At 34.5% G+C, this 17,653-nt stretch overlaps 1 protein-coding gene across 5 annotated transcripts in view; it reads right to left on the bottom strand.

Moving 5' to 3' along the window:
- DNAJB14 (DnaJ heat shock protein family (Hsp40) member B14) overlaps positions 1 to 17,653 on the bottom strand; it is a 50,679-nt gene that overhangs the window by 32,219 nt on the left and 807 nt on the right. For 2 of the 5 annotated variants that reach the window (XM_059172333.1, XM_059172295.1), the window contains exon 2: positions 1,462 to 1,633. In XM_059172333.1, the coding sequence (XP_059028316.1) occupies positions 1,462 to 1,633 (172 nt within the window). Of the gene's footprint in view, positions 1 to 1,461; positions 1,634 to 8,069; positions 8,189 to 10,891; positions 11,030 to 17,653 lie in introns of those variants that run through there. The other 3 variants (XM_059172305.1, XM_059172314.1, XM_059172323.1) reach the window with 3 other exon arrangements.

Below are 17,653 nucleotides of genomic sequence, written 5' to 3'. Positions count from 1 at the left end.
AATACAATTAACTTTATCTAGGTCTTTCATTAAGAACATACTCTCCCAGCAGAAGTAAATTTTAGAAGAAAATACAATTTGTTTTCAAATAGATGTGGTTTCCTAGAACACATTTTAGCACACCATTTAATTAAAGCTTTTTCTTGAAGAAATTCAAAAGGAAGTGTCCATTTTTTCATTCACTTATCTCACATATTCAGACAACTCTCACCCCAACACTAGTTATAAAAGTAGTTAGCAAAATTAACATATATCCCAAAAGTGCTTTGCTACCATTCATGCAAATCAAATACCCTTTAAGCATGGCTTCACCATGATTAGGAAGTATTTTTTCTTTTCTTTTTTCAACCAAACACCAACATCTGTGGCCATACTCAGATAAAATGTTACAATCAAACTTTAGCATCTAAATATGCAGGGGAAAAAGAAAAATGTAAATACATTGATATTTGATTAAAATGACTTCAATTCTAAATTATGGTCAGAAAAAAAAAGAATGAACTAAAAAGCAATGGAGAAAAAACGATGAGGAAAAAAGGAAATAAGATCAGAAGGAAAATAGGTAAGAAAACAAAGAGAAAAACAATCTAGTTTTAGCTGCTTTTCACTTGAGCTAGTTCACTGTACTACAATTCATTCTCCATCTGAATTATCTGATTAATCATTATTTAGAGTCCTTCAATCTTACACTTCAGTTTCCCTGGAGAGCAACATCAGTACAATATCAATACAGCTTCCCTAAGCTGTAGCAGAAAACAAAACAGCATTTTCTGTTGCGTTTCACACTGAAAGGTTCATTTTATTTCCAGAAAATCTTTTCTTAATTCTAAGATCAGTCACATCAGATCCCCAAAACCCAGTTCACAATTTTCTAACTCTACCTAGTTCTTTGACTTTAAGTAGAGTGTAACATGAGGTAAAACTAAAAACACAGAGGCAGAATAATGACAGTAAGAAAAATATTAAAAGAAGAACACATTAGTTTGTTTGCATATATATGTATATGTATATATATATATATATGTATATATATATGATGGCCTTAAATAGAAAAAAATTGTGCTACATTAATACAAGTAGGAATCTGAAAATGCTGTTGCTATTTGTCCTCAATTTTCCTTTCATATGAAATTCTCCTACTTTCTTGTATACAAAGACAAAACAATTCTTTCCCTCTTTTATTAGTTATCTAAATATCATACCGCATCAGAAAATTGAAACAATATTTCCCCAAGGAAAAAAATATCTGGAAGGAACTTTTGCCTTATAGTTACTTTAAAAGATGAAACCTTCCATAGAGTTGGTACTTTATAGACTGATTTCATAAATAACATAAATTATAAGACACCCAGAGTCCAATTCTTCCACTAAATTATAGTTCACACATTTTTTAGGTATTAAAATATCAAAAAGTATATTAGTATCAACTATAGGTGAGAAATAAGTCATATTTATCCCTACCTGAGAACTCCATCTATTTGGTCTTTGGTGTAGCCCTTTCCACTTTCACTGCTACCAGATGTGCTGTCCTTTGTACAGTTAGGCTTGTTTTGATCACCACAACTTGATGGTTTTTGGCAGTGAGGGCTATTTCCAGCAGTGCTTCCATTTTTCATAATTATTTCCAATAGTGCTGTAGAAACATCATGTACATACACATGATCTTGAGAACAAAGTTATAAAGCTGAAAAATTAAGAATCATGTACTCCAAAAGTATTCACCAGATTTTTTAAGATAAAATATATTTCCTTATATGACTGTTTACAGACCACTAATCACCATTTAGAAATAGAATATTAAGGAATTAAACTTAATAACTCAAAATTGTTATCATTTAATTCCTTATGACACAATTTCGTTTGTCTTATCATGGTGAAACTACAGAATTCCAAAGACAGGAGACAGTCACTAAAGAAGCCAATGAGAGATTAACTATAAAGAAACAGAAATTAGACTTTCTATTTATTTCTCAACAATATGGCAGCTAAAAGGCATGGTAACAATACCTTCAAAAAGCACAGAAAGAGTAACTGTCAACTTGAATTCTGTACTTATTTTCTAGAAGCTGCTCAAAATTAAAAACATTTCCAAGAAACAAAAATGGATAAAATTCACCATTAAGATCTAAAGGATACTGTATTTTATATATACGTTTTGGGCAGAAGGAAAATGCTTCCAAGATAGGTGAAAATGTAAAAGAGAATGGTGAGAAAATACTGTGGTAAATATATGAATAAATCTAAACAGAGTCTATAAAACAATAGTATTGTTATATCTAGGATTTGCTTTAAAATACTGGAAGAGCATAAAAGAAAGCGGAGAGAAAATATATATGAAATAAGATTGGCCATATATATTCACAAAGGTTAAAGATGAGAGAGCAATAGGAATTGAAGACACTATTGTCCTTCCTTTTGTGTATGCTTGAAACTTTCCATAAGTTAAAACTGAACATAAGAGGGGCCTGGGTGGCTTAGTCAGTTAAGCATCTGGCTTCAGCTCATATCATGATCTCAGGGTCCTGGGATCAAGTCCCAAATCAGGCTCCCTGCTCAACAGGGAGTCTACTTCTCCCTCTTCCTCTCCCTCTATTCACACACACACCCTCTCTCTCTCTCTCAAATAAATAAATAAAATCTTTTAAAAAATGTTTAAGAAAAACTTAAATATAAAAAAAAAAGAACTAAAAGAAGAAACAGAAACCCACCTTGGTGGTAGAAGATTTTAGCACATTTCAATTGAACACAATTTATCACAATTCAATGTCAGTTATTAACTAACACTGGGTCGATGAAAAAAATCACTAGGATACAAAAGATATAAATGTCTAATTTATCAAGCTTGATCTAAGAGATATAACATTATACCTAACAACGGGTAAATATTCATTCTTTACAGACACACAAGGAATAAAAACACTGACTACATTATAGCTAGACCATAATGTTATTCTCTTTGAATTTCTAAGTAGTCATATATTCCACAATCATATGAGCACAATGCATTTAAGTAAAAAATCAATTTAAAAACTTAAGTTGAAAGATCACAAATGGGTTAGAACAAAATTAAGACAATTTGTATACCAAAGAAATAATCGTAATAGAAATGAAAATTAAATCGAACAAAAATGAAGATAGATCCCTTTGTCACACGATATACCAAAAAGAGCAACAACAACCACAATAATAAAAAACCATATTACACATCTAAGTGTGTGTATGAAGAAAACACAGAAGTAAAGAAAAATTTTCTTCCTAGAAGAAAATATAGGAATATACCTTTGTGACCTTGAGTCAGGCAAAACATTTTTAGATAAAAGTACAGGTGACAAAGAAAAATAGAGAAACTAGACCTCACCAAAATTAAAAACTCTGTCCCCTCCAAGAATATTACCATTTTGCACTCTTGATAGGAATGCAAACTGGTGCAGCCATTCTGGAAAACAGTTTGGAGGTTCCTCAAAAAGTTAAAAATAGAAACACTACAGTCTAGCAATTACACTATTAGGTATTTACCCAAATGATACAAAAATACAGATTCAAAGTGATATATACACCCTGATGTTTATATTTATAGCAGCATTATCAACAATAGCCAAAATATGGTAAGAGCCCAAATGTCCATCAACTGATGAATGATAAAGAAGATGTGGTGTGTATACACACACACACACACACACACACACACACACACACACACACTGGAATATTACTCAGCCATCAAAAAGAATGAAATCTTGCCATATGCAACAACATGGTGCAACATGGAGTAAGAGTGTATTCTGCTAGTGAAATAAGTCAGAGAAAGATAAATACCATATGATTTCACTTATACATAGAATTTAGAAACAAAACCCAAGAACATATGGGAGGGGAAGGAAAAAAAGAAAGAGAGGGAAACAATCCATAAAAGACTCTTAATGATAGAGAACAAACGGAGGGTTGATGGAGGTAGGAGGTAGGTGGGTAGGGTGATGGGTGGGGTGATGGCTAGATGGGTGATGCGTATTAAGGAGGGCACTTGTTATAAGCACTAGGTGTTACATTAAGTGTTGAACCACCAAATTCCATTCTTAAAACCAATATTGCATTGTGTATTAACTAACTAGAATTTCAATACAGATTTGGGTGAAAGGGCATGCCTGGGTGGTTCAGTTAAGTGTCTGCCTTTGGCTCAAGTCATGATTCCAGGGTCCTGGGATCAAGCCCTGCATTGGACACCCTGCTCAGCGAGGAGTCTGATTCGCTCTCTACCCCTCCCCCACTTGTAGACATTCTCTTTTTCTGAAATAAATAAAATCTTTGGGGAAAAAATGAAGTACTGATATATGCTACAGCATAAATGAATTTGAAAACATGCTCAGTAAAAAAAAAAAAAAGAGTCACAAATATTGTATGATTCTATTAATATGAAATGTATAAAGCAAGCAAATGTAGAGAGAAGAAAGTATTATTAGTCCTTGTCAGGGCTAGTGGGGAGGAAAAGGAGGAATTTGGGACAAATGAGGATTAACTGCTAATGAGTATAGGGTTCTTTTTGAGGTGAAGAAAATGTTCTAAAATTGTTTGCTGCCATGGTTGCACAACTGTGAATGTACTAAAACCCAATGAATGGTATACTTTATTTATTTTTTAAGATCTGATTTATTTGTTTGACAGAGAGAGAGAGAGAGAGACAGCAAGAGAAGGAATACAAGCAGGGGGAGTGGAAGAAAGAGAAGCAGGCTTCCTGCTGAGCAAAGAGCCCAATGTGGGGCTCGATCCCAGGACCCTGGGAACATAACCTGGCCAAAGGCAGATGCTTAACGACCGAGCCACCCAGGTGCCCCTGAATGGTGTACTTTAAATGAATGAATTATACATATGTGAACTGAATCTCAATAAGGCTGTTTTATATATATATACACACACACACACACACACGCGTGCGCGCACACACACACGCGTGCGCGCACACACACACATATGTATATATATTAAAGATCTTAGCAGTGCTGGCAAATTTGTAAACATATAGTTGTTTATTATTTATATCATAATAAAAGTTTATATATGTGTATACGTATATAAGTATGTGTGTATATTTCTTTCTACCATCTAGCTAATGCATTCAAGAGGTCACCAAAGACATAAGAAATTGTTTTTATAATATCTAGTTGCAGATGACACAGAAAGGCTTTTAGACCACAACCTATTAGTTATTAATAAGATAATATATGTTATATAGTTAATTTTTAACTATAGTTTAATTTGTATTTAATGCCCTCATAATGTTAACCCTGAGAGCAGAAGACAACATGGTCTAGAGGTTACAAAATCCTCAAAAATTTTGTTGAAGAATTCTGGGAAGAAGGATGTGACACAGCAACTAAAATTTTAAATCTCTGCTAATTGCCTTATAAAATCTTGGCAATTAGATAGTAAAATCCAAACCCCATGCACAAAATCCCCAAATACCAGAAGGTATGGATGAACTAATAGTTATGAGATCTATGTGGGTTTTATCACCTGTGTGGGAAGAAGTAGAGCACAGTAACAGGGCATTTGCTGGTCCACAGAACAAAAGAACTCCAAAATAACCAACAGGGACTTTCTATATTACAACATAACAGGAAAAACTGAGAAAAGTATGTAAAAAAAAGAGTGCGTTTTGCTCATTACCATAGCAAGTGAGTGACAGGGTCCACAATAAACTCTCAAGGGGATAGAAACTCCAGGCACTATAAACACTCAAAACTCCCATCCAGAACAAAGCCACACAAACAGGACCCAAACTGAATAGGACAGGGGTAGAAGAAATAAACTCCAGATTAAGTGAGGAAGGAGAAAAGAGAGAGAACTTACATAGCAAGGTGACATATTTTCAAACATTACTCCAAAACTGGAGAAGGATCTCTGTGTATTTAGAAAGGCTAATTAACGTTACATAAAAATGAGTATAAAAAATTAGTAAAAGAAAATGGTAGAACTGATATCTGATACAAAGTTATTGTGAGAAAAAGAGTGAATAGGAATAAAATAAATCTCTGAAGACAATGATTACATACCACAAAGACTTACATACTGCAAACAAAACGGGTAAATGTTATAAGTAACTACTTCAAAACAAGTTGAAAAGACTTTAAAAAATTATACATAATATGAAAGTATACCATAAATTTGAACTGGAAAAAACCCTAGAATTATTCATTTAGAGCTTAGATGATAAAGCTCAAGAAACAATAAGAAATAAAAGAAAAACAAATTCAAAAAAGAAGACTAAACTAGATGAAATAAGGAATTAATAATTTTGTGTAAGCAAAAGAGAATATTAAAAGGAGGAAAAATTTTTAAATTAAAAAAATGAAAAAGACAAAAAATGAGAAAAAGAAATGGCAAATACTGAAAATAGACTACCCAACATACATATAACAGGAGTCCTAAAAAAGAAAAATAAGTGAATAAAACCAATAAAACAATAACTGGAGAAAACTTTTCTGATAAAAACATCTAAAATCATATAGTGAAGGGGCAAATCACATACCTAAGAATACTGACACAAAATAACCAACACCAAAATATAGTCCAGTAAAATTAACCGAGCATCTAGGCAAAAAGACAAAACAATTTATAAGTGAAAGAAGATTAGATTGTCATCAAACTCTGCTTGTAAGTAGTATTTGCAGAAAACAATGGAATAACATATTTAGATATCCAAGCAAAGAAAATTTCCGCCAAGTATTTTGTACGCACCAATTAACGTCAAGCACTAAGCCCTAAATGAACAGTTTTCAGCATTCCAGAACTTAGGAGCATAGTTTCCATAAGCCCTTCCTAGAAATCTACTAGAGAAAAAGCTTTAAGAATCCAAAATAATTAAAAATAACATTGATATACGAACTGATGGTGAGAACTAAATGTATAGTGACCTACAGAGATAAGACTAAATGACAAAAGAAAGAGCATATAGTATATAATAACAATATGCTCTGACACTGTAAACAGATTTAAATATTTTTAAAATGATGAGCTTCCTCTGGCCTGTCTTTTTTTTTTTTTTTTTTTTTTTAGGTTATCTGTTTTTTTTTTTTTAATTTTTTATTTTTATAAACATATATTTTTATCTCCAGGGGTACAGGTCTGTGAATCGCCAGGTTTACACACTTCACAGCACTCACCAAAGCACATACCCTCCCCAATGTCCATAACCCCACCCCCCTTCTCCCAACACCCCTCCCCCCAGCAACCCTCAGTTTGTTTTGTGAGATTAAGAGTCACTTCTGGTTTGTCTCCCTCCCAATCCCATCTTGTTTCATTAATTCTTCTCCTACCCACTTAAGCCCCCATGTTGCATCGCCACTTCCTCATATCAGGGAGATCATATGATAGTTGTCTTTCTCTGCTTGACTTATTTCGCTAAGCATGATACGCTCTAGTTCCATCCATGTTGTCGCAAATGGCAATATTTCGTTTCTTTTGATGGCTGCATAGTATTCCATTGCTTGTCTTTTACTTGAAAAAACAAATTATTGGTCTTCTCTTCCCTTTCCTTCTCTCCCTTTTGCAGCTGACGTTTGAATGAAGGTAGCTTATTGGAACCAAAAGGGGAGTTATAGCCAACAACACGGCTGAGAATGGCATTACAAATATGGAAACAGAAGGCTAGAATGAACTCTGGTGGAGGTTTGTGAGTGTTGCACAGATATCAAAATTGATAAAGATTAAATTACTATAAATGTGTGTATGTCCATAAACAAACACATGTAACATGCAGAAATACATACACATACAAATAAAAACATACATTCACACGTACATATATTTCTTAGCTCCAATGACTGAGACGGCCCAAAGGCAATGACAATCCTGTAGCAAGAAGCCTACCTAGTGTGTGTATCTTAGTTTCCAAGGACCATTGATCACTGAAAAGAATAGGAACTCCTTGGAGAAATAGCTGATTCCCAGGACAATAAAATAGTGAACCTGAAAATCTTTTTGTGCCAGAAAGGAAGGAAGCTCAAAGAGTGATGAAGATAAGTCAAAAAGACAAAGGAGGGGTGCCTGAGTGGCTCAGTTGGTTAAGTGCCTGCCTTTGGCTCAGGTCCCGATCCCGGAGTCCTGGGATTGTGCCCCACGGTGGGCTTCCTGCTCTGCAGGAGCCTGCTTCTCCCTCTTCCAGCTGCTCCCCCTGTTTGTGTTCTCTCTCTCTCTGTCAAATAAATAAATAAAATCTTAAAAAAAAAAAAAAAAAGACAAAGGAGTCAGCTGGAAGGGACTCCTGACTAAATTTGAGGCAATATGAGCAACAAAATTAAAAGTGATAGCAATAGGGGTACCTGGGTGGCTCAGCTGGTTGCGTGTCTGACTCTTGGTTTTCGCTCAGGTCATGATTTCATGAGTCATGAGACTGAGCCCCATATCGGCTCCATGGTCAGTGGGGAGTCTACTTGAGATTCTCTCCCTCTCCCTCAACCCCTCCTTCCACTCACCCACATGCTCACTCTCTCTCAAATAAATAAATCTTTTTAAAAAAATGCTAGTAATAGATTAAACAGGAATCCATGAATCCAAACTAATAAAGTTGAATGCAACAACTAAATAGTAGAAGGAATTACAGAATTAGAAAACCACCATTTGACAACCATTAGAAATTTATTCATAAAAGAATTATTGATGAACTCTAAAAGGAGTTGGGTAAAGTTTGTTGGGGAACAGGACATTTATACAGTTTCAAGTATTTCCCCATAAAATATTACAAAGGGAAAACAAAGTAAGTTCAGAATGGAGAAACCTGACAACAAGCAACTCAAACAAACAAATGATCAAAATAAGCATCAATCAATAAAGACCATATCACTCCTGATATTCTATACTAAGAAAACAACATCACTTCTTATGTATTCCTGCCAAAAACTCATATGAAGAAATGTCAAACCCAAATTGAGGGAAATTTTACAAAATAACTGGCCTGTACCCACCAAAGGTCAAGGGAGAAAAGAGATAAGATGCTACCTGGAGAATAAAACATGTCAAATAAATGCAGTGTGTCTTTTTTGCTATCAAAGACATAATTGGGAAGATGGACAGAATTTAAATGAGGTACATGCATTAGTTTCATTAATTTAACAGTTATACTGTGGTTATGTAAGAGTGTCCCTGTCTTAGGAAATATATACTGAATTATTGAGGGCTAACAGGACCTCTTGTCTACAACTTACTCTTAACTGGTTCAGGAAAAAATATAATAAGAACAAATTGTGCATGTATGCATAGGACAGGGGAGACAGCAAGAAAGGACAGAGGAAGGGCATGATAAAGCAAATATAGTAAAATTTTATCAAATAGAAAAAGCCTGAGTTAGATACACAAGGGAAGTCTATACTTTTCTTGTGACTTTTATAGAAATTTTAAATTATTTCAAATTAAATAAAAAACTTGAAATGGGGAGGGCAAATGGGGAGAGTATATGCCAAAAATTTTAACTTTTCAATAAATGCATTAGGGGAGTGGTATTAGTTGCATGGATTCCTGTTTAATCTATTGCTTTGCTTTGGGGATTTTGACAGAATCTGCATTTAATTTAAAAATACTCTGAAACTATTATGTAAGTATATGGTATGGCAGAAAGCAAAAAAATAATCATGACATATTCTATCATTTACTATGGCCTTGAGAACCAGCATTACTACTGTGGAAGGAAGGTAACAGAAATACAAACTAGGAAAAAAAAGAAATATAAACTAGAGAAATTTAACACCCCAAAGTGCTTAATATGAATGAGAAGTAAAAGTATAAACTCATAAACTATTTTAGATTCAGAAGAAAAAAGTTATTTCCTAGTCTGTACACTAAAAAAGCCCAACAATCTAGTAGCTACAGCATCCTTACTGCCAGACTGCAATGTTGAAACACCATTTTCTATTAATAGAAACTTACTGTAGATATGACTGATTCCAGATCTATCACAGAATATGTACAAGAGGAGCCTGAAACATTCTGTTACACCAAACAGGAGGTTAACTATTTAAGATTATTGGGACTCTGTGTGTACTTAGGAGCTAAATGTAAAGAGGCTCCATACTGGCCAAAGACCCCAAAAATAATAACAGTTGACCCTGAACAACCCAGCAGTTAGGGGCACCAATCCACATACAATTAAAAATACCCATATAACTTTTGGCTCAGTAAAAGCCTAATTACTAATAGCCTACTACTTACTGACTGGAAGGAAGCTTAACAATGACATAAATACTTGATTAACACATATATTGTCTATCATATGTATTATATACTATAGTCTTACAATAAAATAAGAGAAAAAATGTTACTAAGAAAATTATAAGAAAAACACACTTATAGAACTGTACTGTATTTAGAAAAAAAAAAATCTGATTAGTGGATTCACACAGTTCAAACCCATGTTGTTCAAGGGTCAATTATACTAATTAGTTGCTTTTGTAGAAAAACAGGGAACAAACTCCTTTTCTTGAAAACTGATAAAAGCAACCAAGCACTTGTCTTTCCTGTATGAACTGTACTACTATATAACCCAAAGACAGGAAAGGGGAACTATCTCTTTATAGAAGTAGTTCAGCTAATAAATGAAGAATTTTTTAAAAACTTGTGGAACCAGATATGAAAATGGTTTTGTGCGTTTAGTATTTACAGGTAGACACAAAATCCCTATGCATGCAATTTAGAAGTTATCTGTGCATTCCCTTTCATTCTTAGCACAAAAATACTCCTCCAGTGTTTGTTTTGGACATCTTCCAGGTTAATAGCTAGATGCTGAATATTGCTGAAGTAGGATCACTGTTGTTTTATATTTTCAACATTTTTATGATAGTGAAAATTTGTCTACAATTTCATGCATAGGGGCTCTGCTTAACAATGGCTACATGTGTACATGTACTCACACCAAATACTCTTTGACTCCAAAGAGTGAAAATTTGGACAAGTTCCATTACCTCTGGGTCTCAATATCCAGTTTTGTCATCTTAAAAATGGAATCAGCAAGGCTTTCTTTATTAACAATTTCTGGAACCAATCCCTGAGAAGGTAATATGATTCAGTTCAAATACTGCCAGAATTTAGAACACATTGGATTTTTCTGTATTAGCTACCATGAGATCTCATTTGCAAATAATGTGCAGTATTACAAACATTAATAGGGCGAATATAGTACTTATAAACCAGACTACATTTATCTTTGGTTTTTAAAATTACACAGTATCATTTTATGCCTTCACTTTCCACACCTATTGCTTTGCTTTGGGGATTTTGACAGAATCTACATTTAATTTAAAAATACTCCATATTGGGGCACCTGGGTGGCTCAGTCATTAAGCGTCTGCCTTAGGCTCAGGTCATGATCCCAGTGGCCTGGGATCAAGCCCTACACTGGGCTCCCTGCTCTGTGGGAAGCCTGCTTCTCTCTCCTCCCACTTCCCCAGCCTAATCTCCTCTTTTGATGTCTCTTTCTCTCTGTCAAATAAATAAATAAAATCTTAAAAAAAAAAAAAAAAGAATACTCCATATTAGGGACTAGTGAAAAAGTAAATACAATATTAAAAATGTTTATATGAATCATCCAAAAGTGAAGAACCAAGGTCTGTCTTTATTTCTTGTTTCTATTGCACACCTGTTAGATAGAATGTCCCCTATTAGCTAAACTAAAATAGGATGCATAATTTGAAAAACAAATGGATGTTTTCCTCCTCTTCACAAACCAGAAACAGCTTTTATTTGTGCAATTACAAAAGTAATGTTTCTCAGCTCATTAAAAAAGACACAACAAAGTAAAAATCACTTATAAATCCCACACAAGAAAATCACTCACCACTTTGGTATATTTGACTTTAGTTACTCTAGTTAACTGTCGAGTTTTTTATGTATGCTTAAACAAAATTAGAATAATCTATATGTGTTGATAGCTTTATTTAATTCATAAAACATCATGCATTTAAGTTTTTAGCAAAATATCGGTCCATGTCACTATTTATTTATTTATTATTCAGGACTACTGCAATAGGGGAGTAATCAGGCTTAACTTCAAATTCAGCAAAGACAGCTGGGGATTTATGGCCAATGAGCAGGGTGAGGGAATCAGTGGATGGAGAATTATTGAGGCACATTATTATTTTTAATAGGTGCATAGTATCTGAATGCAATGTAATTTATTTAACAATTCTCACTGATGAACACTTATACTCTTTCCACATTTTGCTAGTGACAATTTTTACATATACATTTGCATACTTACCTGATTATTGAAAAGCTTCATTTGTGAATATATTAGCATGTTAAGCCACATAGCTATAAGATTTTCATTTAATTATTTAGCAAATCATCTTTATTGAAGGGAATAAAGTTATATAAACAGGTGTCATTTCAGAAAATACAAGCTTATATATGCCAAAGCAAATACTGTCAGATACCAGGGGAGTAAAAAGGATAATTAAGACTAAAATGGTTTGTGATGGCAAGACTTTTTAATATAGGAGAAGTACGGCTATATGCGCGAGGAATGAATGCAGCAAAAGAGGGAGAACCACATGTTAACTAAGCATGGAATGAGTAGTTGAATCTAAATGGAGAAAAATCCTAACTTAAAGCAATTATTTTGTGCTCAAACAGGTATCTAAAAATGACAGAAAATAAATATTATACTGTTGACCCAAAGGCAGTACACCCAAATACTTTTGGCTTAGTAATAATGCATGACATTCTTACAGCACTTAATACAAAACTCTTATAATAGTCTTGTGAAAATTATAGATGAGATAACTAAGTTTCAAGAAAGGAAAGGAGAATCACAGGAATGAAGTCATTATTATGTCTAGCAGATATGTCATACTTCATTTCTATAGAATGTAAGCTCTAGAAGGACAAGAACTTTGTCTTACTGTTCACTGACTCCCGGGATAACCACAAAGAAGTGTGGATTCAGTAAATGTGTGTTGAATAAAGGTATCCCCATTTTAGAGATGAGAAAATTGAAGCTCCAAAAAATAGTTACATATGCAAGGTCACACAACTATTAAATTAAGGTTCAAAACCAAATTCAGTCTTCTTTCTTTAACTATAATGTCTGAAACAGTTTGGCTATTAGCTGAAATTTGGAGATCATTTTATAACACTTAACTCAATATTATCTAAGTAACTGTTCTGAATGTATAATTTGTACTCGTCACTAAATTTTAATTAAGTCAGAAATAGAAAGAAAATGGAATTGCCTTAAAAGGACTAGGTTAGCTAATACTCCAGATGTGTAATGACAGTTTGAAAAGCTTTAATTTACTATTTGAAGTGAGGCAAAAGAGGGATAGAACTCTGAATTTTTTATTAGATTTAAATTTTGAAATAACTTAATTAAAAAAAAGGAAAATTCTATACATATATCTCCCATATGAGGGAAAAAAATAGAGGACTATTTTAAGTGCTATTGTGCAGACGGATGCTGCAAATTACACATGAGTTATCCATTCATTAAAGTAGACACAGGATGGCCTTTTTTGAAGTTGTAGGCCACAATTTAGTTCAAGTTACTAAGAATTCTTGAAAACAATCAAAATGCTTTTCTTCAAAAAAAAAAAAAACACCAAACAACGAAAATATCTATACTAATTGGCCCCAATGAGTATGAAACAGTAAAGTTAATACTAAGTAAATAGCAATGTAAAGCATTAAAACAGTGAGATTGTATCCCTCTGTGAAAGTCCAAAACATATCAATAATTCAATAAATATACAGTTTAAGAAAATAAAATGTAGTTTACTTTTCTGCTTGCTGACATTATTTTTCCAGAATATATAGTAGCTAGTCATACATATCAATCCTTTTGAACATAAACCAAACTCCTAGTATGAAAATATTTGAATATTTGTAAAATTCAGTTCTCTTAGAAGTCCACTGAAATGATCCATAAAATAATATCCTCAACTAAAAACATAGAAAGCAATAATGTCCTAATCCATTTTAAGACCAAGGTTTTCCCTAAGGAAAACTCTTGCCAACTTTTTAAAGTGTTTTATCAATCCAAATGCTCACCTGGCAAAAATAAAATGTAAAGAAGATAAAAATTCTTGAGTTTGGTTAGAATTTACTCTCACGTTTTCCCATTAACCGATTAAGAATAATGAAAGTCAATAAGCAATGTCTTCTTTTGCCTATCTTAGTAGGAAAATACATCCATAGGAACCTTCAGTCAAAACCCTGAGTTATAAGAATTTGGAAGTAATCTAGAAGAATAGGAGAGTTTCAGAATAGGAGAAGAATAGGAGAAATTTAGCGATAAAATTTTAAAATTTCATTTTAAGCAATAGCTTCAATTTCTTTCTATACTAAATATTTTCTTAGGACTTAAACAAATGTTCTAGATCTTTCCCTCCCCTAAATCCTTAAATTATTCCATTAAACATCTTCTGAGAACATTCTGTGTAAAACGCACTTTGCTAAGCATTTGAGCATAACTTTATTTCAGCTAATGCTCACCTCAGCCCTGTGATAAAATCTTCATTTCACACATAACATTTCACCCTTCACAACTCACACAAAAAATGACTTAGAGATGTTAAGTAACTTGTCCCTGGTTTTAAAACTGTTAGAGGCAAAGTCTCCATCTGAACTAAGATTTTCTGACCACACGACAACTGTACCCTACCACTTTACTTGGTAATCACAGAACTGTCTTTGCAAGACATTGTACTATTAATTTTCAGTTATTTTTCTTAATTTTTTTCTATGTTCATGTCTTTAAGAGCAACAACTGTATTGTGCTTTGATATCTTACAGTATCCTTTAGCAGACTGATTCAAATTGTTTATATGATAGGGATGCCTGGCTGGTTCAGTTCATAAGCACAGGACTCTTGATCTCAGGGTTGTGAGTTCAAGCTATGTTGGGCATAGAGCTTAGTTAAGAAAAAAACCACTGAGGGGCGCCTGGGTGGCTCAGTGAGTTAAAGCCTCTGCCTTTGGCTCAGGTCATGATCCTGGCGGCCTGGGATCGAGCCCCGCTTCAGGGAGCCTGCTTCTACCTCTCTCTCCGTCTGCCTGCCTCTCTGCCTACTTGTGATCTCTGCCTGTTAAATAAATAAATAAAATCTTAAAAAAAAAAAAAAAAAGAAAGAAAGAAAGAAAGAAAAAAAAAAAACACTGAAAGAATAAAATTTCTCAATGAATCATTAAGCAAACAACAAAAACAACAAATTGTTTATATAAGAATAACAAGCCACAAGTTTAAAGCTTCTCAGAGCCTCACATTTGTTAAATAGAAATGATACCCCCAAAACTGAGTGCTTACTGTTAAACGCATTGCATGTATTAAGTCCTTTAACTCTTACAATAGCCCCATGATATCAGTACATTACAGCCCCATTTTGCAGATGAAAGAACCAAAGGCTACAGAGGTTATGCCCAAGATTAAGGTTACAGCTAGAAAGTGGAGAAGATAGGATTCAAAAGCCAAAGTATTCCATCTGTTAAAACTGTCCCTCTAGTATTAGATAATGGCTAAAATGAAATCATGTATTCATACAGTATGCAAATTTTAACTCTGCACAATGGTTTCTCAAATATAACACCAAAAACACAGGCTTAAAAGCAGACAAATGAAACTACATGAAGCTTAACAACTTCTGTACATCAAGGACACAACCAGCAGAATGAAAGACTTCCTACAGAATGGGTGAAAAAATGTGCAAATCATATATCTGATAAGGGCTTTATATTCAAAATATATAAAGGACTCCTACAACTCAACCACAAAACAAATAATCCAATTAAAAATGGGTAAGGGTGCCTGGGTGGCCTAGTCCGTTAAACATCTAAAAAACTTTTGGTGAGGAGATGTGAAAAATCTAACTCTTGTGCACACTATTGGCGGGAATGTAAAATGGTGCAACTGGTTTGGAAAACAGTACAGTAGTTCCTCAAATATTTAAAAATAGAACTGCCAATATGATCCAGCAATCCCATTTCTGGGTATGTATCTCAAAGAACTGAAAGCAGAAGAAACTTGCAATGTGATACTTGCACACCCACGTTCACAGCAGCATTATTCACAATAGCCACAATATAAAAACAACCTTAATGTCTACTGGCAGATGAATGAAAATGTTGGGGTGTGCGCGCGCGCACGCAAAATGAAATATTATATAGCCTTAAAAAAGAAAATCATATCGCATGCTACAACATGTACTTCATGGACATTATGCTAAGTGAAATAAACCAGTCAAAAAGGACAAACACTGTATGATTTCACTTACAGATCATATTTAAAGTAGTAGAATTTAAAAAATAAAGAACAGTGTTGCCAAAGCTGGCAGGCAGGGAAAATGGGGAGTTGCTTTGTTGGTATAGAATTTCAGCTCTAGAAGAGGAAAAATTCCAGAGATCTATTACACAACAGTATAAAAATGGTTAATACTACTGAAACAAATGCTTAAAAATGATTTGGTAAATTTTGTTACATATTTGTGCCACATTTTAAAAAAATATTAACTCCTTTCTTTCCTTTCACTTCCTTTTCCTGTCCTCTCTGGTACAGTATTCAACAGCAATGTAACAAAAATGACAGAGAAAACAAAGAATACAAGGGGTTCAACAATATAAAAAAATTGAGAAAACAATAAAACAGCCTCACGTTCTTATTAACTTATCATTAATTTTCTTAACCTAGAAATACCTTGAACCTCCAGTGAAACAGTATTCTAATGGCAAGATAATAGAGCATGATGGTTAAAGGCTCTTTGGAGCTGGAAAGCTCAAGTACTACTCTGACTTTGGTACTAATTACTCTGATCTTCGGTGAAATATTTTTATTCATTCACTCACTGATTCACTCATTCATCAAAAAATGTTTACACATGGGTAAACCCGGTTAAATTCCATCTCTACAGAGGACTGTTCTGAGGAGTAAATGAAATATTTTATACAAAACACTAGGCACAAGGCCCGGCACTAAAGTGCTCAGTAAATGCTGGCTATTATTATTACTTTAAAGCCTACAGAGCAGGACCTGAACACGGCAATAAGTCAGTCCAGTCTGGTATTCCTTAGTGATTTGCCTGATTTATCCATAATTATGGTGTTATCAAATAGTATCAGTCAGATACTATTCAGGAAATCATTGCTGACTATCATTCTTGCCAAATTTGTGCTCCTCTCTTCTAAAAAAAACAACCAACCAATAAAACAAAACAAAACAAAAAAGCTCTACCGGGGAAAAGCAATGTCATCTCAGGTATTCGAAATGTTTGCTCTGGGAATAGGGTTCTAGCCCAGAGGTGGTGGAACGGAGACCTGTACAGGGGCCACCAGAGTCCCCCATTCCTCTCACTTCCTTAGGGGCCTAGGCCTTATTTGAGGATTAAGATGCGGTGGGAGGGGGCCACACAACCGAACAGCCATTTATAAAGCCCCTCTCAGGTAAGACTGGCTCAGAGGAATCTCCTGGCAGAATGACAGCTAGACCTTTACAAAACGGGCCCGAGCACCGGCAGCACTCGTCTGTCAGCTGAGAGCCGGCATCTGGAAGGCAAGCTAGTGCAGAGGGAATCTCGGGCAGCCCACCCCAGGCCCAGGCCGGGGCAGTCGGGGCCGGGGCGGGGGTGTGTCGGGATGTTCCTCCCGGGGCCCTGCGGCAGGGTCTGGCAGGCCGGGGGTGCCGCCGG

This window comes from Mustela lutreola, chromosome 1 (assembly GCF_030435805.1).
Source record: "Mustela lutreola isolate mMusLut2 chromosome 1, mMusLut2.pri, whole genome shotgun sequence".
In the NCBI taxonomy this organism is placed as follows: Eukaryota; Metazoa; Chordata; class Mammalia; order Carnivora; family Mustelidae; genus Mustela; species Mustela lutreola.
This window is presented reverse-complemented; position numbering and strand designations above follow the sequence as displayed.